The sequence below is a fragment of the Zootoca vivipara genome, chromosome 14 (genome assembly GCF_963506605.1).
Source record: "Zootoca vivipara chromosome 14, rZooViv1.1, whole genome shotgun sequence".
Lineage (NCBI taxonomy): Eukaryota > Metazoa > Chordata > Lepidosauria > Squamata > Lacertidae > Zootoca > Zootoca vivipara.
In genome coordinates this window covers 25,089,276-25,117,157 of record NC_083289.1, presented here as the reverse complement: position 1 = coordinate 25,117,157, position 27,882 = coordinate 25,089,276, and the positions used below count along the sequence as shown (strand labels likewise).

The 27,882-nt window shown below is 49.7% G+C and overlaps 1 protein-coding gene and 1 non-coding gene across 2 annotated transcripts; one reads left to right on the top strand and one right to left on the bottom strand.

Annotated features, from left to right (window-relative positions):
* Positions 1 to 58: 58 nt before the first annotated feature.
* On the bottom strand, positions 59 to 24,856 carry RAB11A (RAB11A, member RAS oncogene family). The gene is made up of 5 exons (XM_035131063.2): positions 24,652 to 24,856; positions 16,249 to 16,444; positions 7,947 to 8,140; positions 5,099 to 5,179; positions 59 to 2,121 (listed from the first exon to the last, which is right to left on the bottom strand). Exons 1-5 carry the CDS (start codon positions 24,692 to 24,694, stop codon positions 1,982 to 1,984), a joined length of 654 nt encoding a protein of 217 aa, XP_034986954.1. The 5' UTR covers positions 24,695 to 24,856; the 3' UTR covers positions 59 to 1,981.
* Positions 24,857 to 26,659: 1,803 nt separating this feature from the next.
* Positions 26,660 to 26,731, top strand: TRNAQ-CUG (transfer RNA glutamine (anticodon CUG)). Its single transcript has one exon. It is a non-coding gene; the product is annotated as a tRNA-Gln (tRNA).
* The last annotated feature ends 1,151 nt before the right edge of the window (positions 26,732 to 27,882 follow it).

Below are 27,882 nucleotides of genomic sequence, written 5' to 3'. Positions count from 1 at the left end.
TGAATACCAGAATGCCCACAGCAGCATAATTCCAAAGAAGTCCACTCAACAACAGCTGAACAGTCCCCCTGCGATTCTTTTATTAGAATTCCAATAATGAATAATTTCAAATCAATCATAAAAAAATATTTGAGGTACAGAATGTGCATAAAGTACAAAGCAAATTTACAAAAAGATCAGGGGGGGGGAGAGAAAGACACAAACATGAAGGGACTACAGCAATGCCTTCTGTGCTCCTCACACGTCATGAGCACCGCAAGACCGACAGGCTGGCTGAGAGATTCAGCACTCTGTACGTGCCCTCGTAGGGGGTGGGAGCAGCAGGAAGGAAAGGACACCGTATGGGTCCATGGCATCTTTGTGATAAGCCTCTTTCCTTCCTCTCCACTCCCCCCTAACTATTTCCTGGAGCCATTTCCTCTTCTGGTTGCAAATGGGCTTTCCAAATACCACAGTATTCCATGCGTGCTTGTATGTGTAGATATAAAAAACACTGTTTGTTTGAACAGTGCTTTAGAAGTAGGGACATCCACGGTTTGCTTGAAAACTGCAAAGAATCCAAGAACAAATCTTCTGGGATGTATTTCTGGATCTCTTCAGCAGGGCTCATGCGCATGGCCTGAGCTTCTTTAAATAAATGAGGACGGGCGAGGAGGGGGGGCCAAGCACAATCCCCGGGCAGTAACGGGGAGGTGCAACAGAGGCCTCTTCCCAAAACTGCAGACTAGATTTAATCCCATCCTGTGCCTTGAGTGGTTGCTGGAATCAAACCCCGCTTTCACAAGGACTCGGGACTTAAAGTGAAGGAGGTGCAATGATGTCCCCATCCTGCAAATATTCTCCATGCCTTTTTGAGAATGACAGCAAGCATCACTGCACAGACCAAGGCGCAAAATGGACCAGAGGCCCAGGGGTGCATGAAATGAAGTACTGCAAGCCATAGGCACTTGCAAGAAAAGCAGATGGGCTACTGAGCTACGGCTTACTGCTTCTTCTACAGAAGGCACCCATCACCAACTCTTTGGGCCTTAAGACAAATGGTACTGCATTGGCTCAATATAAAACTACACCCACCCTCCCCAACATGCAAAGCAACTAATCTTCCACTTGCTTGCACAAAGATGATTATTTGAATGCTGTGACTGGATAAACATGTACCTCGCTCCAACTAGCCATCTTCATGAAGTGGCACTATTGGCTATTTGGGGACACAGTAGATAGGATGAGTGAGCAGTTTCTTCTGGGAACGTTGTGTACGTACAACTCTAATTCATTATATCAGCCTCCCCTAACCCGGTGATCCAGATGTTTTGAACTACAACCCCCATCAGCATTAGTTTTGGCTGGGGCTCATGGGAGATGTAGCCCCAAAACATCTGGAGGGCACCAGGTTGTTCAGAATGCGTGCGCCCACCGATATAACTATAAAGAACTGAGAAAACTCAGCCTCCTGGGCCAGGATCCCTCCTCTTAGCAATAAATTAGAGTAGTTTCTGCGTACTGTTAAGTGTGGGATACTGCTGGGAGCCACAGGATAAGCCACAAGATGCTCATTCCATGAGATGCAACATCTAATATTGAGGCTGAAAGGATGTTTAAAAGGCTCGGTCAGAGTCTCAGGAGTATCAGAATTGCAAAGACTTAAGCTGCAGCAATCTAGTTCTTTGCTGAATGAGCCAACCTGTTTGGAAAAGAGATCATGATTTTTTAAAAACTGCCCCGCCGGGATAGCATTCCAATAATGCTGCAGCCACATGCAAACAAACTTGATGATTTGTAATACTGAAATAAAGGGGAAGGGGAAGAGTTAAGACATGGAGAAATTCAAAGAGAATAAAAATAAGGTTTCATGGACAAGGGGGGGGGGAGGGAGGGAGAGAGAGAAAGAGAGAGAGAACCAAAAAGAGGACAATGTGAACTAAGAATCTATTTCCATCTCAGACCTGGGGAAATATACACCGCTTTCGAGGAATGGAACCTGCTATATATTTTGACAGCACTGCATCTTTGGTTTATTTTCCGTGGTCGGAGGGACATGGATAGGGACCACATTGTTGCTTGGTGACATGTCGTTTTCGCGTCTGTCCGACATTTGCTTCTGAGACACGATGCGATAGATTTCTGAAAGAGGAGAAAAGGTGTCACTACAGAGGCGGCACCTGCCCTACGGCTGAAGCCCCTCCATCCCTCCTATGGCAAGCTGGGCAGTCCTGGATTGCAACATGCTGCCACCTCCCCTCACTCCCAACCATTTTTGTGGGCAAGCAACCCAACATTCCCACTTGCAGAATTTGGGCATAATGTATGCAACTTGCCACCAATTCAACTTGTGCAGTGATGAGTTCTCCCTTTTGCAGAATTTGGAATGTATTTTAAGGTGTGTTTTAAAAGCAAAAACAAAACAAAAAGGATCGTTAAAACCAAGTACTATAGCAGTGAGGGGAAACTTGAAGCCCTCCAGAGATGACCAGACTTCCATCAGCCCCTGCAGTCAACTTGGCCAATGATCAGGGAATGATGGGCACTGGAGTCCAGCAACAGATGAGGGGCTGCAGGCTTCACACCTTGCACATCCACTTCCAATAAGTCTGCCTCCACTGGGCTTGCCTCCCACAACGTTCACCTGGGATGGCACACTCCTATTCGGCTGCCCCACAGGGAGTGAGAAGAAACTGGATCACTCTGTTGGCTGTGCCAAGACCCCCAGCTCAAAGGGGATCCTCCTTTCCCTGAACAGTCACTTGGCACTTGCCATGCCACCAACGGACAGCAGAAGGAGAGAAGAGAAGCAGGACAGCTCCATCGGCTCTGCTGAGAGACGAGCTGCCACTGGTACCCAGTTGCCACCTATCAGCAGCCGTTCTATGAGGCTGCAGAACAGGGAAACAGATGAGAAAGCAGGGCCACTCCACTGGACTCACGGAGGGACCCAGCTGACTTCAACCCCTCCTCTCCTTCAACTGCTTCCATCCCAGCTGGTCATTATGAGAACTTTGCAACCTAAAGGACAGGTGCCCAAGTCTGCTCGTTTTCCTCTTCCCTCCCCATCTCTTTCGTTTTGTGTTGCGTCTTTTAAGATCGTAAGCCTGAGGCCGAAGACTGCTCTTATTATTGTTGTTGATCCATAAACTGCTCTGGGAGCCTTTTCAGCTGAAGGGGATAAAATGCATTAAACGGAGTCATTAGCCCATCGTTTATTCCCTGGCCTATCTGCCAAAACATGCCTGCATTGAGGACAGGGGGAATAAATTGTACACTGCAGCTTCTGTTCAATCTGGCACTAGCTGCAATGGGTAGGATAAGGGGACAGAGAAATACTTCCCTGCCTCATTATTAGGTTTTGTAGTTTTCTGGATATACCCAGGTGTGAGGACATGGCTGGATAGCTATCTTTAGAAACACATTTAAATAATTTGGTCAATGGAGTCTCTTCCCACCATAAACTTGTAAACATCATAATAAATGCTCATTTCTAATAAGCTGTATTTGTTCACAGCTTCTTTCAATTAAAGTGGACACATAATTGGATTTGATCCGCTGAAGGATTGCTTTCTATCATTCCACTGAGGATACTTTGCTGGTAGCTGAATAGTTTGTAGAGGAAAGACCCACTTGGTACTGCTATTCAGTGCCTTAGGCAAAATGAAGAGGAGTCATAGTTCAGTGGCAGAACTTTGTATGCAGAAGGAAGGTTTCAGCTTCAATCCCTGGCTGCTCTCATTGAAAAGAGATCTTAGGATAACTGTTGGTGTTAACTTTCACTGCAATGAATGTAGACACACCACTTGGCTCAAAAGGCCAAGGGTCTAATATCAGGCAACTTCCTATGTCTGTTCATTTCCACACAGAGGAACTGAGCAAATCTACAGTGATGGCAGGAAGCAGAGGATGTGCTGTTCCACACAGAGAACAAGTGGCTCCGCAGTGATCTCAGCACCGAGGGGGCCAGGAAAATGTTGCTGCCAACAGAGATGAGCAGCCTCCCTTGTTCCTCCGCCTCTCAGCGACAGGACACTAAAGGTGGCCAGTTAAGAGTTGACTGCCAGGGGGCCCAAGAAGACATCAATAGCGGTCTATCAGCAGGGCTGCTATGTACTCCGTGTGCTTAAAAAAAATTCTGTGCCCAGGAAACCCCCGATGCTGTGTACGAACTGGATTCTGCAACTAGCTTCAATTATGTTTATTTCCAGGTGCTTGCTTACTCTGCATAATTTATCCTGCTGTTTTAGTTATGGGACAGGCAAGGAGCTATTAACAATGGTAGAGCACTTGCTTTGCATGCATAAGGTCCCAGGTTCAATCCGTGGCACCTCAAGATAGGGCTGGGAACACCTCCTGCCTGAAACCCAAGAGAGCCTCTGCCGGTCAGTGCAGACAACAACAATGATCTAGTTGGACCAAGGGTCAGACTCAGTATAAGGCAGCTTCCTCTGTTCCAAAGAAGTACTGCTCCTTAACTGCTGGAAATCAGTTTATGGCTTCCACTATTTTGGCAGGCGTTGCCCACCCCAGCCTTCCCCAAGCTGGTGCCCTCCGGGTGTTGTTGAGATGACAAGTCCCATTCTGCTTGATCACTGGGCCACGGGGCTGATTGGAGCTGGAGCCAGAAACATCTGAAGGGCAGCAGATTGGGCAAGACCAGCCTGCACACTTCCGGACATGCCTATCAAGGGACAGAAAGCAAATTCTGTTGACAGGCTGGGGAAGGGGCGTGCTCAGAACAAAGTAAGATCTAGGAGGAAAGTGACGGATTTGCTTCAAAATGCAAGATGATAAAAAATGTTGCCACAGCAATCTTTCCCACCAAGTAGGTACATAGCCAATCTCACAAAGAAAAGACTCAGTCCTGGGGTAGGACTTTCCTGGAAGAGCGTCTCTAATCTACATACATATTATGTGCCCCAACAGGGAGGATCAATGAAGGCATGGAAGAAGATCCCAAAATCCTCCTCTGTTCCCTAGAGGGGGAAAACAGCCCTGAGGTACAGCCTCTCTGCCTCCAGCATCGAAGACTCTGAGGTTTCCCAATTCCCAGCTTAGAGGCTCCATATTTCGTTATCACGGCCTACACAGCTCTCCCACATCAGTGCCAAGTCACCTGTCAGAATGGTCTGGAAAGCAGCTTCCACATTCGTCGAGTCCAAAGCTGAAGTCTCAATAAAGGAAAGGCCGTTCTTTTCTGTGAGAAAGAGCAGGAAGTTGATTAGATCTGCCTGTCCAGTGAAGAGGCCTGAAAAAAAGGTTGCCTTGCTTCAAGCTCAAGAGCTTCACAGCTTCCCATCGCAGCCACAGAGACCAGGAGCCCAACTTCACACCCATTTCTTTGGCTGTGCTGTGTGTGACCTCCCTAACACTATGTCTCCCTCTTCCTCCAAAATGCTCCCCAAGCCTTGCTTTCCCCCATATTTTCTGCCCTACCAGCTGCCATTTTCAAAACTTTGCACAAACTCAAAAACCTCAAATAACGGAAATATACCATTGTCACAGAAGAAGCTGGTCAGTAAATCACATAGTTCAAAGCTGGAGTTAACTCTTTATTAGCGAAACATGATCTTTGCAGACTTGGATGAGCTTCACACCTAATGAGCATAGCAGCTCAAGCCCTGTGGGTCATGACATCAGTTTGCTGAGACTAAAACTCCTTGCCTCCTCACAGCAGCCTATGTCTCCGCCTCTCCAGGGATTCTTGCAAGAAATCAGAGTGCAGCTTGTTTTTGCTCCTCCTGTTTCATACCTCTCCTAGTTCTGGAGTCAGGGGAGTGGAGAGCCTGTTGCAGCAGGAGGGGGAGACCCCCTGGCTTCTTCGCCAGCCTGACTCCTCCCACTCGCCTGCTTCAGCTTGCTCCTCTGATTCTTGACTTCTCTCTGCCATAGGCTCTCCCAATTCACTAAGCCCTGCTACCCCTTCACCTTCCAACACCTCCTCTTCAGAGTCTTCTCCCTGTCCCAGCACCACTCCCCGGGCTCTGAACCTTCTTCCTTTGGTGGTTCCCAAGCTGGTTCCTCCCATCATTCCTCTGTTCCCAACCAGACCATGAGAACTATATTGTACTCAAGAAACATATACGAAACAAAATACACAAATAGGGTACTAAGTAATGCATGATGGAAGACGCGTTGTGAACCCGTTTTGCCTGTTAAGTCTTTTCCCATCCTGTCACAATAATCTTAACTCCTTGGAAACAGCAGAATGAAATGTTTGGCTGTCTCCCTCTCACACAGCACAGATTTTTTTGTCATATGCTAGAGGACAGGGTCAGCCTCTGTTTAGTGGGTTTACAGTGGGTGCTGTATAAAATAGTATTGAACCCCATGAATTTTGTGCGTATTTTAAAAAGCTTCTTCCATCACATGGCTGAGAGGGCTTTCAAACACTCCTCAGAGAAGAAAGAATAAAGCTGGCTCAGGTTCAAGGTTTCTCTGTAGAGCCTCTCTCGCTTCCTTAAGTGATTAGCAAAGTGTCACATGACCAAAGAGGAGGAAGTCTTGCAACCATCAGAAAATTGCACCTTAGCTGCAAGATATTTAATGACTCCCGGGGAAGAGGAGGGGAGCTGTTTCACTGGGACTGAGGCCATGAAAACCAGCTGCCAACTTTCCCCTCCTCCTACAAAATTCCTCTCTGAACTGCATGTGGCATAAATCAAGCATTTTTAATCATGATTAGTGCAGAGGACTCAAAGCCACCTTCCAGAGTGAAATGAACTTATCCTGAAAGCCAACCAGATTTATGAACCAAGTCACTGTCTTGAGGTCATAGCACATGCCTCCACATTGTTAATTGCTCCTAGCCTTGGGGGAGTGAGGGTGAAGGGAGAGAAGAGGGGGCACTCTCGTTTAATTAAAGAAGAGGCCAAGACACTGCTTAGACTGCTCGCTGCCCCTGCCTCACAGTCCTACAAGTTACACACAAACACACAAAAACCCACAGATGGCATCTATCAAAGGAAAACTGATGTCAAGAACCCACAAATTAAGGAGGAGGAGGGAAACTATGTATGCCATCTAGAGCTTCTTGGGGAAAAAAGGTGGGATATAAATGCAATAAATACATTTAAGATAAACAGTATCCTGCCAAAATGGAGATTATTCTGTAAAAGATACGCATGGAAATAAGTTCCTAGGGTATGGCTGAAAGTTGCATAAGGACACCTCCTTGCAGGTCTCAACCTGGCCAGATAACCTTGGATTCAATGATGAGGGGAAAGGCAGGAAATAAATGAAAGAGCCATCCAGCCTCCCTATAGACATACCAAGGAGACTGCATCATCTTCCTCTTCCCACACTGATGCCGAGGAGCTGATGACCCAACAATTAGCAAGCGGCAGGTGGAAAAAGCAACAAAATCTCTGGAACCTCAATAACTGCTTCCCATCACTCAGTTACAGAGATGTGCCTCTTGAGTCACCTGTTTGAGTCCTTCCAGCAGAGAGGTGGCCATGATGCAGGACAGGGCCTTTTCAGTTGTGGCACCCGACTCTGGAATGCCCTCCCCAAGGAGGCTTGTCTAGTGCAGAGGCTAGTGCCTCTTGGGCTCCAGGTGACAAGCTCCGTTTCTACATTTTAAAAAACTTGGGAAATTTTACAAATTTTCAAACTGGCTCTGCTGCTGCTTTAGTACAGCTGTACCTCCATTTACGTAACCCTCTGGTTATGTAAACCTCAGGATGTGCGCGCAGCAAACCTGGACGTATTTTACCGGGTTTCGCCACACGCGCATTCGCAGAAGCGGTCCTCAGGTTGCGGAACCTTGGGATCCGATTGGACCTCTGGAACAGATCCCGTCTGCAACCGGAGGTACCACTGTATTGCTTTTCATTTATTGTTAGCTTTAAATTTTTGGCAGCTGCTCTAAGAGGTTTTGCAAGAAAAACAGAAACTGAACGAAACAAAACAAAGAAGTCTTCCAGCGGCAACACGCTGCCCCCCCCCCCCGACCCACTCACCTGCAAAGGCTCGGGCCTCATCTGTTGGAACAGCCCTCAGGTGGCGCAAGTCGCTCTTGTTGCCCACCAGCATGATGACAATGTTGCTGTCGGCATGGTCTCGCAGCTCCTTCAGCCACCGCTCCACGTTTTCATAGGTGAGGTGCTTGGCGATGTCATAAACCAGCAAGGCCCCCACGGCGCCTCGGTAATAGCTGCAGGCAGAAGCGCACAACCCACGTGAGCCCATGGCAGGCAGCCAGCAAGTACAGAAGGGGGGCAGGGGAATGAAAGCCCAAACCTCACCAGGCTGCCCAGTGGGGCATCACGACACTCTCCAGAGAGCCAGTGTGCTGTGGTGGTTAAGAGGGCTGGGCCCTAGGACCTGGGAAACCAGGGTTCAAATCCTTACTCAGCCAGGAAGCTCACAGGGTGACCTGGACCAGTCACTCACTCTCAGTTTACCCAACCTCGCAGGGTTGATGTGAGGATGCAGGCCACCCTGAGCTCCTTGGAGGAAAGATGGGATATAAATCAATGTGTGAGGGACAGGGGATATCGCGAAGTCCCTCCCCTCCTGAGTTCAAGCCCGTCCCCGAGCAAAGGGGAAAGCAGGGAGAGTTCCGATTCCAGTGGGGAAGCAGGAAGTCGTGTCCGAGGCTCAGGCAAGGTAGAGGAGCCAGGGTCCCAGGTGGGACAGGAAGGGGCAAGCAAGGGGGGAAGACCCATCCCTCCAACTCCAGAATTACGCAGGAAGAGGAGGGGCAAGAGGATGGGTCTGCCAAAGCTTTTGTGTTGGAGAAAGACGCGCCAAAAGCCATTAGGAGGTTCTGAAACAGACTGACAACATCGCTCCGTGTAAATAGCAATGACTTGAGCACTGTAAATACGCAGCACCAATAAAAGAATAAAATGCAGAGCTGCGTAGCGTCGTTACTCTGAAGTAGTCCACTCCGGCCACTGTGACAGCAACCTCCTAATCATTTTTGGGCTACTTCGGAGTTGCCGGGATGAGCGTGTCCGAGGCGGAGAAGTGGCGGCAGATCGCTGAGCAAGCCCAGCTAGAACTGCAACAGCTGTCGCTGCAGGCGCAGGGAGAATTGAAGGCAGCTAAAGAGGAGACTAAGAAGGTCCAGGACGACCGGCTACAACTTGCGGAACAGGTGAGAGAGCTCCAGGAAAAAGAGCAGCATTTAAGGGCGGTGGCGGTAGACCTCCAAAACAAGCTGGATGCAGAGAAAAACAAGGCGGGAGGGGCTCCCCAAGTCCAAGTGCTGCCAGGAAGGAGAGCAGGGACCCTTGTAAGCAAGTTCAATGGAGACCCGAAGGAGTTTCAGGGCTTTGAGACTGAGATCGTGTATGCTCTTGAGCTGCACCAGAATGAGTTCCCCGATGATGAGCACAGAGTAGCGTTTATTGTGGAACATCTCACCGGAGCAGCCAGGGAGTGGCTAAGACCATTAATCGCAACCAAGAATCCTTGCATGAAAAATGTCCAACAATTTCTAGAAGGTTTGAGGACGATGTATTCGTCCGATAGTCATTTGGACCAGACTAAGGAGGAACTGCATAATTTACGCCAAGGAAATATGACAGTTCGCGCATATTGGGCGAAATTCACCATGCTGGTGCACAGACTGGGGTGGGTTTTGGATTCGCCTCCCATGCAAGCTGCGTTTTACTTGGGTTTGAGCGAGGAGGTGAAGGATGAACTCTCGAGAGGTCCAAAGCTCAGTACTATGGATCAGCTGAGCAAAGCAGCTCTGGCGGTGGGGGTGAGGCAGGAATCCCGGTGGAACGACAAGCAAGCGACGCGCGCAAAGCGGGCTTGGTTCCCACGGTCGCAGGAGAAGCCACTCCCTCAACAACCCTTTCAGGCCACGCCTGGAGCCAGCCAGGACCAGGAGCCCATGCAGATTGATAGCGCGCGCGCGCGGGCTTTTCAAACCCCAGCGGCGCCAAGGCGCAAGGAGGGAAGGGGCGGGAATTGCTTTCTCTGCAACTCACCCCAGCATCTCGTCAGAGACTGCCCACATCGCAGGGAGTGGCAAGGAAAGGCGGGAACGGTGGTGCCCTCCCCCACTGACGCAGCACCACAGCAGGGAAACGGGAAAGCCTGGCTGCAGGAGACAAGGGGCAGCAGCCAGGCACAGTCAGCAGACAACAGCCCCAGCCCGCCCACCCGCACAGAGAGGTGCAGAGCCAGCCCACCCCTCCCAGAGCAGGAGTGGTTCTAGAAGTGACGCTAACGCTCCCAAATGGCTATCCCCTGACGGTCCTCGCCTTAATTGACAGTGGGGCGTCCGCCAACTTCTTCTCGAGAAGCTTTGCAGAAGAGCACCAAATCCAGCTTTTGCAGTTGGATTTTCCTCTGCACGTAGCAACCATTGACGGCAGGGAGCTGCTGGGCGGGGCCATCACACATCAAACCCCCCCCATGAGAATGACGGTGGGAAGGCACTCAGAGACACTGGCGTTCAACGTCACCACCATCTCAGACCCCCCCATCGTCTTGGGCATGAGCTGGCTGGCGCGCCACGACCCCTCCATCAGTTGGCACCAGAGGTGCATCACGTTTGGGTCAGACTTTTGTCTGGAACATTGCATGCAGCACCAACCAGGGGAGGGGCCTCCGATAGCCACGGTGGCCACCATGCATATCAAAGGGGGTGAGGCAATACCCAAGCAGTACTGGGACCTGCAGGAGGTCTTCAGCGAAGCGGAGTCCGACCACCTACCCCCGCACAGGCCTTTTGACTGCCAGATCAACCTGGTGCCAGGGGCGACGATACCCCCAGCCAAGCTGTACGCCATGTCAGACCAGGAGCTGGAGGATCTGCGCGCTTTCATCGACAAGAACCTCAAGCGGGGGTTCATAAGGGAAAGCAAGGCAGCAGGGGGCAGCCCGGTCTTCTGGGTGGACAAGAAAGACACGCAACAGCGCCGTCTTGTGGTGGACTTTAGACGGCTGAATTCGGTGACAGAGCCCGTGGCTTTCCCCATGCCCAGAGTGGATGATCTCCTGACAGCGGCACGCAGGGGCAAGATTTTCACCAAGCTGGACCTAAGGGGGGCGTACAACTTGATCAGGATCCGGGAAGGAGATGAATGGAAAACCACGATGTTCACGCCTCTGGGCTCTTTTGAATATCTGGTGATGCCCTTCGGTTTGCAAGGGGGCTCAGCATGCTTCCAGGCCTTCATGCACCACGTCCTGGGGTCCCTCCTCTTCAGGAAATGCTTGGTCTTCCTAGATGACATCCTTATCTACTCGAATGACCCAGTGCAGCATGTGAAAGATGTCAGAGAGGTGTTGCAACGCCTGAAGGAGAACCACCTGTATGTGAAGCTGGAGAAGTGCAAGTTTCACACCAAAGAGGTGGACTTCCTGGGCTACAAGCTGTCAGACAAGGGGCTGGCGATGGACAAGGACAAGGTGCAGGCCATCCTGGACTGGCACAGCCCCAGGACGCGCAAAGATGCCCAACGCCTACTAGGCTTCGCTAACTTCTACAGGAAGTTCATCAAGAACTTCTCTCGCGTTACGGCTCCCATCACGGACTGCCTGAGAGGCAAGCAGAAGTTCAAGTGGACACCAGAGGCGCAAGCAGCGTTCGAAAGCCTCAAGAGAGTGTTCGCCTCAGACCAAAACCTGTTCCATGTGGTGCAGGACGCGCCCCTACGCATTGAGACTGATGCTTCTGAAAAAGCTGTGGGCGCAATTTTGTTGCAACTGGACGCCAACAGGGAGTGGAGACCCTGTGCCTTCTTCTCCAGGAAGCTGACACAGCCTGAACGCAACTACACAGTGTTTGATAGGGAACTTCTTGCGATCTACGCTGCGTTCCAGCACTGGCGACACTTCCTGGTGGGCGCGAAGCACCCCATCCAGGTGTGCACAGACCACAAGAACCTGGAGTTCTGGAGAACTGCCAGGGTGCTCAACCAGCGGCAGATACGGTGGGCAGAGTTCTTCTCGAACTTCAACTTCTCCATCCACTACATCCCGGGGGAGCAGAATGTCAGGGCGGATGCCCTCTCCCGCAAGCCAGAGTACATGGAGGAGGAGGCGCCACCAGCCCCAAGGCACATTTTCCCCCCGTCGGCATGGTCCTGCGGAGCAGCTGTGGTGAGCGAGGCAGAACTCACAGCACTGACGGCAGCGGATGAATTTGCCAACCGCATCTTCAGAGAACTGAGAGGGGGGAGGGAGCAGGCAAAAGACTTTGCAGAACGCAGAGGGCTGCTTTTCTACAAGGGTGCGCTGTACCTACCCACCACCCAGCTTCGACGTACGGTCCTCAAGCAGATGCACGACAACCCTACAGCGGGGCATTTTGGAAGGGACAAAACCGCTCACCTAGTCATGAGACACTTCTGGTGGCCAGGGGTGCGGGAAGATGTTCGAGACTATGTAAGGGGCTGTACCACCTGCCAGCGGGCGAAGGTGGTCAGAGCAGCGCCACCAGGGTTGCTGGAGCCCTTAGCCACACCACACAGGCCGTGGGAAGTGGTGTCCATGGACTTCATCACAGATCTGCCTTCGTCCAGGGGTAAGACTGCAGTGTTGGTGGTGGTGGACCTTATGTCCAAAATGTGTCACTTTATACCGTGTGCCAGGGCAGTCTCGGCAGAAGAGACAGCCAAACTGTTTGTTGATCACATTTTCAGACTGCATGGATTACCTTTAAGGGTTATTTCGGATCGTGGCCGCCAATTTGTTTCCAGGTTCTGGCGGCGGCTCATGAACCTCCTGCAGGTGGAGGTCAGCTTGTCGACGGCTAGACACCCGCAGACCAACGGACAAGCGGAGAGGGTCAACGCCATTCTGCAGCAGTACCTGAGATGCTACGTCAGCCAGCGGCAAACGGACTGGGTGGATCGCTTGCCACTAGCAGAATTTGCCTACAACAATGCAGTGCACGTCTCCACAGGGGTGTCGCCCTTTAAGGCCAATTACGGGCGCGACCTCAGATCTTTCCCAGAGAGGGAGAGGGAGGAGGAGGAGGAGGAGGGCCCACAGGCTGAGGATTGGGCAGAGGAACTGGAGACGGTGCACCAGCAGCTCAGAGAACACTTGGAGAGGGCCAAGGAAGCGTACAAAAAGGGGGCAGATCGCCACAGGCGACAAGGGGAGGTCATCAGGGTGGGGGACAAGGTGTGGTTGTCCTCGGAGGGCCTTCCCACCAGAGGGAGGTGCAAAAAGCTGGCACCCAAAAGGCTGGGCCCCTTCACGGTCACGCAACAGGTAAACCCGGTGGCATACAGGCTGGCACTGCCAGAGGACATGAGGGTGCATCCAGTGTTTCATAGATCGCTGCTGTCGCCGTACAGGGAAAGCAGCAGGCTCCGAGACAGCGAACAAACCCCCGAGGGAGGGGGGGAGAGGGAAGGCAGGGAGCAACTCAATGAGGCCACGGCCATCCTGGATTCAAGGTGGGGGGTGGGGGGACTGGAGTACCTCATGGCATGGGAGGATGCTCCACCGTCCCAGAATGAATGGGTCCCAGCCACTCAGATACAGGAGGAATTCTTGGTGGAAGAATTTCACGCCCTCTTTCCCCACAGACCCAAGCCCTGGCACATGGAAAGGGAGGGGGAGGAGGAGGAGGCACGGGAGAGCAGCTCACCATGGCGCTGGGAAGCGGAGTTTGAGGAACCAGAGGATGAGGTATGGGTGTCACCGAGATCCACCCAGTCAGAGGAAGGAGCAGATTGGCAGAACGTTTTTACCCCCACCAGCTCTGACGCCACGGACTTTTTGGGATTCCCGTCCGCCCAGGCGGAAGGGGGGGGCTCGCAGGACTGGGGGGAGGTATTCACACCAACGGGCTCGGAGAGCACTGAGTTCTTAGGCTTCCAGTCGTCACCGACACATGGGGGGGGCCTGGGGAGGGGTGAAGGAGAGCTTGGGAGGGGGGTGGATGTGAGGGACAGGGGATATCGCGAAGTCCCTCCCCTCCTGAGTTCAAGCCCGTCCCCGAGCAAAGGGGAAAGCAGGGAGAGTTCCGATTCCAGTGGGGAAGCAGGAAGTCGTGTCCGAGGCTCAGGCAAGGTAGAGGAGCCAGGGTCCCAGGTGGGACAGGAAGGGGCAAGCAAGGGGGGAAGACCCATCCCTCCAACTCCAGAATTACGCAGGAAGAGGAGGGGCAAGAGGATGGGTCTGCCAAAGCTTTTGTGTTGGAGAAAGACGCGCCAAAAGCCATTAGGAGGTTCTGAAACAGACTGACAACATCGCTCCGTGTAAATAGCAATGACTTGAGCACTGTAAATACGCAGCACCAATAAAAGAATAAAATGCAGAGCTGCGTAGCGTCGTTACTCTGAAGTAGTCCACTCCGGCCACTGTGACACAATGCATACATTTTAAAAATTGGCTCCGCTTCGTACAGACTGCTTGTGTGTTAGCCCCAGGACCACCCCAACCCTCCCCTAACCTGGGGGCTTCCACATGTTCTGGGCTAGCAACTCCCATCATCCTTGACCAGATGTCAGGCTGGCCGGGACTGCTTTATGATGTGAAGCCGTTGGGATATTTTAATTTTACCAATTGGTGAGGATTATTTGCCCTTAAATGTTGGTGCATATTAGTGTTGCGTTATCATCGTTGGTGTTACTGTTGCATTATATGATACTTTCAATGTGTATCACTTGCACGAGGGTTCCATTTTGGACTGCTGCACGTGACACCGGGACATGGGTGAGCGGGGATTCCACTGTTCTGCCCCACCTCGTTCTGCCCCCGCCCCTCCCCCTTTCAGTGCAGTCTTTTGCGTGTGTGTCAGGTGTAGGCCTGGGCAATGTATCAATCTATCACCCAGGACCGGTATGAGGAGTGGACCGCAATGTTGGTTTCACTTGGCAGCATATCGCAGGTGAAACTGCCACACTCCTGAGTCCCTCTGCTACCAGCGCCACCGGTCTGCCCTCATATGTCACAGAGGAAGAAAGAAGCTGCATCGGCGAGAGAGCAGGCAGGCGCGTGGCTGGTGCCCCCGGGGGGGGGGGTGGCGCGCATCCCAGAGGCGCGCGCCCGGGGGAGCAGCCGCGATGGCACCCTACTGGAATAGTGGTGCCCGGGGCGGTCCGCTCCCTCCGCACTCCCATTCCTCCGCCAGTGGCCAATGCAGCTTGTTTCAACATCGCAGTATATCGCCAAAGCACAATGTTTGGCTGGTGATACATCGCTGTCTTCACCCAAGTGGGAAGTTGCTTGTGCTGAATTTACACTGCTTCGTACATGAACTGCTCTGAGAACAAGCATATCTGTGGAAAATGCAGCAGATAAATACACTGACTATGGTGAAATTGACTAGGACGGGAGTTGGTGTCCAAAACATCTGGAGGACACCAGGGCGGGAGGGGCTGGCCCAGCCTCTTGCCCAATGCAATAATTTAGCCTTCCGATAACCCCAAGTTATTTCCAGTTTCTCATCCTGTCGTGACTTGGTTTTATAAGTTGCCCTGTTACAGTCATTTAGAAGTAAATGTGATTATATGCATCATCACTACAAAGTTGACCTAAAAAAAAAAAAAAGTGGTTAAAGCTCTTCCAACAGCAGCTGCTGGAAAAACACATCCCTAGCTGGCCTGATTTTGGAGCCAGTTTTGGACTCTGTTATCCTCAGTTTGGACTCAGTTTTGGACTCAGTTATCCTACAACAGGGATGGAGAACCTCCAGCCCATGGGCCTACTCGGGCCTAATCAGGCCTGCCAAGTCTCTCCCCATTTTGGCCAAGCCATGCTCACCTGCTTCCATCACACATGAAGCCAGGGCAGATACATGAAGTACAGGGCAGATAAGGGAGGGACTTGGCTAAAAGGACCCTCATAGGGCAGTTTGGGGCAGCACTTTCAGAGGGGCTGGTTTTTTGGATCCTCAGAAGCATTGCTAAAAGTGCTGCGCAAAACAGCAGACAGAAAAGGTCACCTGATGTCATCGTAAAGTCAGATGATTTGACAGGTGGATGGTGGCTCTGCCTGCCAGGTGGAGGCAGATATAAATCTGGCCTGCCAGGCTAGAAGGCTATTGATTTTCAACTGGTGGGTCACATGATTCTTGTATTGCAGGGGGTTGGACTAGCTGGGCATTTGAGTCCTTCCAACGCTACAATTCTATGAACATTGAAGACTAGCAACTTAAAGAACGTAATGGGATTCTTGAATGCTGTTCAATCTGAAAAGCAGTCTTTTTTTGCTGCAAACACGATGTCTGCAAGGACCATCACATAGAAGACACACACACACTTGCAGTGCTCCTGCGTCCTGTTCCCTTAAACTCCCCCACAATCCCTGGGAAGGCTCTAGCGCTGGTCCACTTACGCCGACGTGATCGCCCTGTATCGCTCCTGCCCTGCCGTGTCCCAGATCTGAGCCTTTATTGTCTTGCCGTCCACTTGGATGCTCCGTGTGGCAAACTCCACGCCAATGGTGCTTTTGCTTTCCAGGTTGAACTCGTTGCGAGTGAAGCGGGAGAGGAGGTTGCTCTTGCCGACTCCAGAGTCTCCAATGAGAACAACTAGGAAGGGAAGAAAAGGAGGAGAGTCAGAGAGGAACCCAACACACTCTCTGCTCTGACACGCTGAACGTCACCTGGCCCTCTATGTAGAGAAACTGCCCAGGTAAACATTTAAGGAAACCAGGTGAGGGGGCAGGGTTGTTACCAGAGGGAAATTACATTTTTAAGCTACACACATACACAATCAAAATACAGGCTCTTGACCTAAATGACCAAAGAAAGCAGAGGGGGCTAAATGTGATCCTGAAATGTATCATTCCTAATTAATCAAACATTGCTCATCTCTACATAGTGAGTCTCCTACATCAGCAGAAGGTTAGTCTGGATAATAATAATAATTTATTATTTATACCCCGCCTATCTGGGCAGCTTCCAACAGAACATTTAAATACAATACTCTATTAAACATTAAAAGCTTCCCTAAACTTTGAAGCCCCCTTTCACCTCTATTGGTTTTTGCTCATCCACCATGCTGCCTTCTCAGGTCTATATATATCTTGTTGATTTTGACAGCCACAATATCCCTAACTGCATAAAGCTAGAATGTTCACTTTCTTTCAGAAATGAGACATTTTAGCTGCTGTCAACATTGCAATACTAAAGTTCTTGTTACTCAATAAAACTAACTGTTAGATCTGGCTCCACCCAAGCCGCAACTGCAGAGAGCTCACTTGTTTTCTCCCTGCCGGAGCTCCAGATACTCTGCAACTGGGGTTGCAGAACTGAAGAGAAGTTCAGTGACACCTGCCCTGCTTGCAGAAGGTTGCAGCATCTCCAGGTAGGGCTGGGAGAGACGCCGTGACTGAAATTCTGGAGAGCTACTGACAGTCAGTGTGTAGACAATACTGAGCTAGATGGTCTTGGAAAAAGGCAGCTTCCCATCTTCCTATGCTCTGATCTTTGCCAGCAGCCAAAGAAAAAGGGGACTCTGTGTGTGTGTACATGCCAGCCAGTTTTTATATTACCACAAACTGTTAAACAGCGACCTTGAGAACCATACCATTGCAAGCCAGGATATGAATCTTCAAATTCTTTTGGCTCCCTCTCACATCCCATTTTATCTGAAAATATACACCTATGTTTACATGGTTACCATCTGAATGCTCATTTTGGCCTATGCATGCCAGAAAAGGATCCAAAGCAGAGTCTCATTATTTTATAGGTCAAACCAAAGACTCTCCATCTGCATCACTTAAGAAGGGGGTGGGGGCAGCTTGATCCAGAAAACTAACATGACCCATGTATTTATTCTGCAGCAACTAATGGCTTCATCCTTCCAAGACTGGCATATTTGCTTCTCAATCCTTTCCTCCACTCTGAAATTATGATAAAACAATCACATATGGGATTTCAACTTAATTAATTATTGCACAAAGCTCACTGTGCAGACAAAAACAACCAGCCCTTTTTGTCGTCTCTCCCCTTTCAGCTGATTCAGCAAAGCAGGAGCCAAAACTACACACAAACAACAGGAAGAGGCTTGTTAACTATTCATGCCCATCAGGAGTTTGGTGCCAGACTCAAAGGCATCAAACCTTCCCCAACCTGGTACCCTCCTGATGTTTTGTTTGAACTACAGCTGGCTGGGGCTGATGAGAAGTTGTAGTCTAAAACATCTGGAAGGCACCATTTTGGGAAGGTTCAGCTTTAGGGGTTTCTGTTAATTTGGAGTAAGCCCATCAGAGCTAGCACTCTCTGACTCACACACCAGAAATTAAATCCTATCACAAGGTGTTGTTAGCCAACCAAAGTCAGGCAAAAGAGAAACTGAAGTCTAGGAGAGAACCTGGCATTTGGATGCTTCCTTTTTTGCGCAGAAAAATCCCTAAAGTCTTTCTCAGGCATCCCCAAACTGCGGCCCTCCAGATGTTTTGGCCTACAACTCCCATGATCCCTAGCTAACAGGGCCAGTGGTCAGGGATGATGAGAAAACATCTGGAGGGCCGAAGTTTGGGGATGCCTAATCTTTCTCATGGCCACATCTTAGCAACTTGCCAACTACTCCAGAGGGACCTGCAAACCTCCCGTTTCTGCTTCCTGTGCCTGGGACCATGAAAGTATGTGCATGGAGAGGGGGTTAAAATACTGACCAATCCACCATACATAGCCACTGGTTCAATATTTATGTGTCTCCTGCCCTGCCAAGGTCAACAAGTGCATTTCATGGCTGAGTGGAGATCTGAACCGCAATCTCCCTGCTCCTAGTCAAGCACGAAGCACCCTAACCACTAAACAGTACCACCCTTAACAAGCTGGTGGGTGGCATTCTGTTTGGGCAGGCAGTTTTCAACCCTTTATTGCTCCTACAAAGTGGACACTGAGGGAGGGAGGATGTTAGTGAAAGCTGGATGGCCCTTAACCCAAACCTAGGCCATAACATCACAATTCTGCAGGCCAAGCTGAGAAATCTTAAGTGGGTGCAAATTCAGAAGAGCAGTCTGATACACTTTTTTCCCTTTTCTGTGTTTGTTAACATTATGAAATGTTAGAGAAGAGCTGTCTGAGTATTTTAAGAAAACATGTTATGTCTTTTCTTTGGTCTCATGGAGCAAAGGGAAGCGTGCAAGAGTGCCCTTGCTTCCAACTTGAGTTTCACTGTTAAGTTTAACATGATTTAACTTCCTCGAGCAGGTGGCAGGAATTTCCAGGGTGCTGTTTGCTTCCAGGGGTGGGAAATTAGCCCCCTTGCAGCAGCCAAGGGACAGGAAGGGCAGAGATTTGGTTGGGCATCCTCTCACTGGTAAAGAGAGGGAGGACTCTACAGAAGGCTTTGGAATGCAAAGATGCCAGCAAGGAAAAACTAAAAACCTAAACCAATGGTATGGCTAGAACTTATCCAAGGACACTGATAAGACAAGCCACATGTGAAAGCTCCTGTTCATAAAAGGAAAGGAAAGCAGCTTCCCCAAAGGAGAGTGGCTCTCTTTAAAAAGCATATGAGAAGGTTTACAGCATTTCTAGGTGCACAACTCACGCGGAAGGCCTGAAAGCCCGACTAACCAGATTGCCCAGTCCTTGTGGTTTTTATTTGTTAGCAATAAAGCTGGGGAGAGCAAAGAGTCCAGGGTACACTGGTAATCAGCTGGTCTCAGCAACACCCAAGGTCAAGCAGGGAAGAGACAAACTGAATTACCTCATCTCAGCGCAGTCAGGTGGCTCAAAGCTCTGCAAATACAAGCAGCTACATCAGCCCCAATGTGTGCAGCACCTCTCCTCTTCAACTCAGACTTTCACCAACTCCAAAACATCTGCAGGACACAACTCTCTGATTGGCAAAGCCATGCTGGCTGGAGCTCCTGGGAGTTGTAGCACAAAACATCAGGATGGCTGATGTCGGCCATTCTGAATAGGCCAGGGCTATACAAAGACCCAGAAGGGAAAGGGTGGAAACTGGAGCAACCCTGAATCAGTATGAAAGTAGGGACATAACGGAGGAGCTGTAACCAATCAGATTTTAAATACTCGGTGTAAACCGAGGGTGGGGAACCTTTGTCCCTCCAGATGTGCTGAACTACAGCTTCTATACACCCTAGAGATCATGGCCAATGGGCATTGGGGAAGATACAGTTCAGCAACATCTGGAGGGTCAAAGGTGAACTGATGAATGGTGGGGAAGATGGCCAGGCTCAGCTGCCAGTGTAGACCCACATCAGTAGTTATTGCAACTTAAACTTCTGGGGCTTGGCTTCTATTCTTGCTTAAAGGGATTAAAACAAGATGGGGAAAGGAGCACCTGCAACAGCAAAGCTATTCTCAAACAGTTTGTTCATGTGCATATTGCCAGAGTGGGGTCTGTACTACGGCCTTTCCTAAGGCCCCGTTAGAGAGCAGAAGAGCATCATCTCCAGAATGCAGAAGAGAATTCTTGGACTTCAATGACCACAAGTCACGCACAGAGAGATAAGGACGCTGAGATCATTTTCCATACTTTCTTTCATTTCCCTCCTCTGACCTCACTATTTACAATCCCCTCCCTCCAACCATCTCTCTCTCTCTCTCTCTGTGTGTGTATGTGTGTGTGCGCGTGTACACAAGCCTGTCACAGAGGTGTGGACACACACACACCCGTACCTACCTACCTACCACAGGATAGCACTTCCATGTATTGAAGAAGTGAGCTCTAGTCCACAAAAGCTTACACCACATCAAATATGTTAGTCTTTAAGGTGCCACAGAACAAAGGTCATCCTATAGCTAACCAAGGCCAATTAGGGCTTTAAAGATCAAACCCAGAACCATGGTTCAGAACCAAATTGGTAGAACAGTATAACAGGGGGAAGTGCCATTCATTTATTTATTTGCTTACATTACTGTTCCACCTTTCCTCAAAGGAGCTCAAGGTGGAATACATGGTTCTCCTCCCCCCCCAGTTATATCCTGACAACAACCCTATGTGGCAGGTTAGGCTGAGAGGCACCATGACTGGTCCAGGGTCACCCTGTAAGCTTGATGGCTGAGTGTTCTCCTGGGCCCCAGTCCAGCACTCTAACCACTATACTACACTGTGAGAGCAATTTACTGGCTCTCTCAGGGTGCTATGGAAGAGATTTCTCATCACCCCCTCACATAACTACAATTCCCAGAATACCTTGGAAAAAAGTTCAGAGAAGCGGACCAGGAGCAATGGATTCAAGCTACAAGAAAGAAGATTCCACCTAAACATTAGGAAGAACTTCCTGACAATAAGAGCTGTTCAACAGTGGAATTTGCTGTCAAGGAGTGTGGTGGAGTCTCCTTCTTTGGAAGTCTTTAAGAGGAGGCTTGACAGCCATCTGTCAGGAATGCTTTGACGGTGTTTCCTGCTTGGCAGGGGGTTGGACTGGATGGCCCTTGTGGTCTCTTCCAACTCTATGATTCTATGAAAGTTAAACCATGTTTGCAACACAGGCTGCGCCCTGCTAACATCATAAGGACAGGAGTGAAACTCAGATGTGGAAGAGGGCTATAGAAGCTACTGTTGGGATGAAATTAACCAGATTGTTGTAGATGTTGAAATTAACCAGATTGTTGCAGATTTTTGCAGATGCTGTCTGAAGATGTCAGGAGAAGGTACACATGGTCAAGTATGTGACATGTCTAGCTGCTGCCTCAGCAGAAACTGTTGTTCACAATGAAAACCCGGCACACCTAAGCATTTACAGGCCGGAACGTTCGGAAGGCTGGCCCCAAAAAGCAAGGAAACGGTTCAATGTGTGTTCCCAGTCATGCACCCTTTGTCTCTAAAACCCAGATTTATAACCTCTGCAACATTCCCTCTCTGCCCTGTTATCTGTGCAGCCAAGCATGTTATTTCCCAACACATCTTGCTCACTATCAGGGGGGGGGAGGGAACCGCTGGGAAGAATGCCTGCACATCCTGGAGGAGGAGTAATGGCCAAATGGGCTGGTAATCGTTATGTAGTAACAGCAAGACCGGAAGTGAGGTCAGTGGAGGGATGCAAGTTCCCTGTTGCCTAGAAGGAGCCACTCAAGGAGGGTACAGTTGCAAGCAGCAAGGAACAGCCAGTCCTGTTTATGCCCTGATCAGGAGTTTCACACAGCAACAAGGCTAGTTCATGCTGCTGCTGCTAACTAATCTCTGTTGAAAAACCTGTTAATAAGTCCCTTAACTCTTCACATTCAGCAGATTCTAGGCAATTAACCACCATCACCCTTGCTCAGCCCAGCTAAAGCATGCCAGGACTTACATTCTTTTGTGTGATAAGAACCAGACAACCCACAGCACCAGCACCACCACCCCAGAAAGACAGATAAACATTCCACATTGAAACAGTTGGCTGTTATTTTGCCTGGCTTATCCCTACGGGAAAATGCACTGCATTAAAAAAAAACAAGCTCAATCTATAATACATTTTTTAAAATCCCACACTTACAACATTCACCAGTTAACCCTCTCCATTTGCCACCCCTGCCCCCGCAAGCTGGAAGTTGAGGTTTCAACATTAAATCACTTGCTCTCTGGTTGTGGAGTTCTGTGCCTTCCCCAGTCACTTCCTTTATCTCAAAGTAAAAAGGGGGAGGGAGGGAAAGCAAAATTCCAGAGGAAAACCACACCAAGACCACAAAGCAGTGGATCAGGGTGATACTTTTATGAAGATTTCACACAAATCATATGCAAAACACACAGAGTAAACCAAGTTATCAAAGGGAAAGTTCATCTCGAGACAGTAGACATTCTTTCTGAAAGGGAAGCGGCTCTCCCTGTACTGTATTGTATTAAGTAAAAAGCCCACAAAGTTACTAACTAGCATTATTCATCACCACAGTGACTGGAGGCCACCCCCACCGAAGAGCGAAGTGCTGATCAAAGTCCAGCCTCACCCCTGAAGAGCTCTTTCCTCAGCGAATGCAGCAGCCAAGTAGGGCAGAAATGCTGAACACACACAGCAAGAAGGATGACAAATCCTTAACAGAACTTGGGAGGCCAGACATGCAAAGGTAAACTCCAGGGGAGGCACCAAAAGGGCCTGGCCATTGGTTTCTATGAGAAAAGTATCAAGAAAGGGATAGGAAATAGGACTACCGTATCATTACAAAACAATAGAGGGAAGTTAAGGCAGGGAATATAATAAAAAAGGAATGCAGGGAAAACAATCTGTTCAAAGTTACTTGGCTTCACAACAATAAAAGGGCCAGATTCTACAGTAGCCAACAGATATTGCCACTACCAGTAGTTCCCTTTTTGCTTTGTGTCACCTTTTCACTTCCTGGGGGAATTTGATATAGCAGCCCCAAGTTATGCCTTTCCCATTTTTATTTTTTAAGGTTTTCCAACTGCACTGTCCTCTTTTTATAGTGGGTGGGTGTGTTCTGGGGTATGCAAAGAGAGAGGGGAGGAAAGAAGTCAACACAGGCATACACAATATGAAGAGCCTATTATAGCACTGGTCTTTATTGGATAAGTCGGAACCCATCACTGGTGCACCTAGCTCTGTACTGTCTACAATGACTGCCAGTGGCTCTCCAGTGTTTCAGGCAGGGAGTCTTGCCCAGCCCTACCTGAAGATGCTAGGGGTTGAACCAGGGAGGTTCTGCATGCCAAGCACATGTTTTGCATGTTCTGCATGTTTTGTAGCACAAACCTCTGAAGAGCACAAGGTTGAGGAAGGCTGTTTTAGTCAATCATACACTGTGCCCTGCAAAATGTCCAACCTCTCCTACCCACCCTCTATGTTGTTGCTACCCTCACTAGGCAACACAGCATGTCAGTCTCATTAAGCAACTGCTGGTGTTGAAAGGCACTTGGAATAATCTTAAGGAAGACTGCAAATTCAGGATCACACAGATTAATTATATTGTGACAGTTAGGATTTCTTAAATCTACATTCTTATTTTATATCCCACTCCCAAGGAGGTCAAAGTAGCACACATGGTCCTTCTCCAAATCCTCTCCTTTTACTCTCACAACAGCCCTCTGTGGTAGGTTAGACTGAGAAATCATAACTGGGTCAAGGTCACCCAGCAAGCTTCATGGCCAAGTGGAGATTTCAGCCTGGTCTTGGGATATAATAATGCAAACTGAAGAAATCCTAGCAGTTACACTGTGTGTAGCAAAAAGAATCTGGTAGCTTTTAACCAAAGCGTCAAGACTGTCTTCACCCCACTTTACAAACATCCCAGATTTCAAAGCCCAAACACAATTCAGCCAACAAAACACAACAGACGTTTCACAACACTCCACCGCAAAGTCCCAATACAAAGCCAGTCCACTAGTCTGGTGAAACAAGCATTAAGTATGAAAATCATTAAACGATTAAAAAAAACACCTGTCCAGCGCCCAGCAAAGGGTGGGTAGGCTTTCTGGTGTGCCAACAAGGCCTGAGATACAGTACTTTATTGAGAAGGACTAAGGGAAGGGGAGCCACGGCTGTGGACTGTATCCAACCACATTAGACTCGGAGTAGGCCCACTGCAATTAATGGGCTGATGCAAATAGCGTTCATTAATGGGTCTACCCTTGAGTAGGACTAGCATTACACACCACTCAAAGGGCTGGGGCGAGGGAGAGGTTTCACCCAACTGCATTTCATTCATAGAGGAGGCCCCTGGGAATGTTAGCGGTGCTCCTTAATTTTCTATCGGCCTCCTCTCCAGGAGGGCCGGAAACCATCCAAGGAATCCTGATCGGGAACCGGGGGGTGGGGTGTCTGAAGCCCCCAGGGAGCGGAGAGAAGAGGCGCGGCGGGAGACAAGGGATGCAGGCCCACCTTTGAAGAGATAGTCATACTCGTCGTCGCGGGAGCCCCCCATAATGACGGCGGCAGGCCTCCTCCGGCTTCTCAGCTAACAAGGAAGCGACAGCCAGAGAGCCCCTCCCTGCGCCTCCTACTGCTACTGCTGCTGCTGCTTCCTCAGGATCAGCCGCACTCCGGTTCCGCCCACTAGCCGGCCCTTCCTTCCTTCCTGCTCGCTCGTTCGCCGACCAGATACAGCTTCCGGGGGCACCGGCTTCCGGCTTCCGGCTCGCATGGGAGGGAGGCCATTCTCCGCGGACGGAACCGCTCCGCAGACATGTATGACGACATTTCCGGACACTCAAAGAACCAACGGAGGGACCGGGACAACGACTTGAAAAATGAACGGAGCGCTAATTATGTTTCGGGGGGGGGAAATCGGAGACTGGCGGGTTTCTAAATACACTTCCGGTTTTAAACTCGTGCTTGTTTTCTGAGGCAAAGCCTGTTTTAGGCTTGCATCGCAGAGTTTCCAGATTCCTAGAGCGACGCCACACGAAGTCCAGAGAGAATGCGGGCTTTCGCTTCTGTACCGGAAATTATCTGTAGCCTTCAGCTCCCGCCACCACTTTAGACGCTTTCCGTCTCTGTATTCTTTCCCCGCATATGACGGCGACCGAATGGAAACCGGAATAGATACCTGAGCGCAGCAGCTCTTTACATTTTCAGCTCTATTCTTGTGGAGGGCAGAGCGAAGCGGTCCGTAGATCAGCCTTCGCCCGTCTGGACCCCCTAGAAATTTTGCACTACAGCGAACGCGACAAGCTGGGGCTGGGGCTGCTGGGAGTTGTAGTCCAGGCTGGACCGCAAAGGCCTCTGGGAAGAGTGGTGGTGTGTCGAGCCCCATCGGGAAAAGCTTGCATCTGAGCATGTGCAGAGTGTTTCTCCCTCCATCTCCCTTTTCTGCTTCTCCGTGTAGTTTTCCTCCTCTGCCTGCCACAGTGCTTTGACTTCGATTTCAACTCACGCCTAGGATGTGGGAAGGGGAGCCTTTCTCAGCCCCCAGATGTTCTTGAGCTACAACTCCTATCATCCCTGACTACTGACCATGCTGGCTAGGTATAATGAGAGTTTTAGTCCAACAGCATCTAACGACCCAAGGTTGATGGAGTACAGTATTAAAAGAAGAGGATGCCTAGAGACATGTGCACAGTGCCATTCGCTCAATGCCTCCTTTCTTCTTGGACTGAAGCGCGCGAACAGAGAGCGCTTCCGATCCTACCTTCTGAGGAATGCAGCTCCGCCTGCACGTCTGCATGCCTCCTCCTGACTGAATGCGTGTCAAGCGTCCTTGGTAGTGCAGTCAGGTATTCACACATAATATAACCAGAAGCTTGTTGCTCAGACATTCAAGAGGCAGAGACATTCCAGGTTTAGGGCGGTATATAAATTCAATAAACAACACCAACAACCATATTTCTTGGAACCTTCCACCCACATCTCTCTGGCACCTTCATTGCAGATAGGCAAGTTCACTTAAAAAATAGTCCCCTGCCTGCCCTCCATCTCTTCTGAGCTGCCGCCTTGGTGTGTGAGAGAGACACGGAGCATGTGCAGAACAGTTAGTTGTCAAATGAAATGCACTCTGTATGTGCTCACGGGCACTCTTGCGCCCGTCGCAGTAAAAGCTACAAATAGGCTTCGGGGCGAAACTTTGGGCTCAGGTCTAAGCCCTCAACACCCGCCCGCCCTCGCCCCACCCCAAATGCACGTGCAGTGCCGACGCGTACGGGTCCTTTAGCGCCATCGTCCTGCTTTCCCATGTCAGGCTTTGCCAGACCCCTAAGTGCGCACGTGCAAACGCAGTCGTTCCCCGAACCTATTGCTGCTCCAAGCCGGAGAAACAGAAGCTGGAGGGGAACATCCGATCCAGGCTTGCAAGAGCAAAAGGAGTCGCTTGGGAGCGCCGAGGAGGCGCTGGAAGTCAGCGCAGAAGAACTGCAAGGTTTTAGTGGGAGCTTCCGCAATACTTTGTCAGGGCGGTTCCATGGTGTAATGGTTAGCACTCTGGACTCTGAATCCAGCGATCCGAGTTCAAATCTCGGTGGAACCTGCAACGATATTCCCTTGTTTTTCTCTTTAAGGCTATTTTTATTTTGTTTCTCAAAAGCAAAGGTCACGTGAACGCAAATTATTTTCAAGTGCTCAAAACAATTCCAAGCGAAACTCCCATCAGCTCCGAGATCTTTGAAATGCTTTTAGAACTACAGCGACTGGACTGCTGAGTTTTAAGGGGCCGCCTCTTCACACATGGGAAAGTATGACCTGCCAACCTGAATAGTCCTTGCGATGCACTGAGATGGGCTGGATCCTGTACCCTGGGCTACAATAAATACTCTGGAGGAAAATGAAATGAAATCGAAAAGGGAACATATGAATAAGTATTTCCTGAAATACACTGGTTTAGGATGATGCAGCCTCTTGAGTCATGCACCAAGACGGGTCGTATCCTGCACTCTGCTCTGCAAATAACCATCGGAAATGAATGCAGATTCTGCTCTCTAATAAAAAGCATACCGGCAAGCCAGAGTGCTTATTAGAAGCTCAAGTGCAAAGTGGAATGTTTTCTTTTTCTTTTCTTTTTTTTGCATTGCATTCAAATCTCACCTTTTCTCCAAAGAGTTCAAGGTGGTGTACAGAGTCCTCCTCATTTAATCCCCCACAACAACCCTGTGAGGTAGGTTAGGCTGCAATGAAGTGACTGGCCCAACTCACTCCAGCATTGGTTTTAGGGCGGGGCAAGCAATTTCCCCAGACAAGGTGCCTAGCAGAGGGGGTGCAAAATAATAATTAATGAATTATTGTGAAAATAATAAATATTTAGGGGGCATGCCAAATTTTGTCAGGGCTCCCCTGCTTACTCTGCAATCACTGTGGAGAGTCAGGATGGCCCTTAATTCAAGAGTACCTTCGACTACCAATGGTCCATCACCAGTTTCATTCAGGTGGTCCACAGCATGTTTGTGCATTTGTGGTTGAAGAAGGGAGACAGCACAGCCATTCAAAGTGGGTTTTGTTGTGTTATTACAGGGATGTGGAACCAAAACTTACAGAGTAGCACATTCCTTAACACTGCAACATGATGTTGTGGATATTACTCGTGTGTTCACAGTGGTGAACTGTATACCTTGCGAGATCCTACAGCTAGCAGATGAAGTTAAAGAGGAGTTCAGGGAGGGAAACTTAGATGTCAAGAGGCCTATA

Coding starts and splice junctions, on each gene's coding strand:
- RAB11A (XM_035131063.2), bottom strand. CDS start 24,694: ATGGGGGGCTCCCGCGACGACGAGTATGACTATCTCTTCAAAG. Junction 8,141..16,248: donor TACAGGGCGATCACGTCGGC/GTAAGTGGACCA, acceptor TTCTGCCTGCAG/CTATTACCGAGGCGCCGTGG. Junction 5,180..7,946: donor TGAGGCCCGAGCCTTTGCAG/GTGAGTGGGTCG, acceptor TCTTTCTCACAG/AAAAGAACGGCCTTTCCTTT.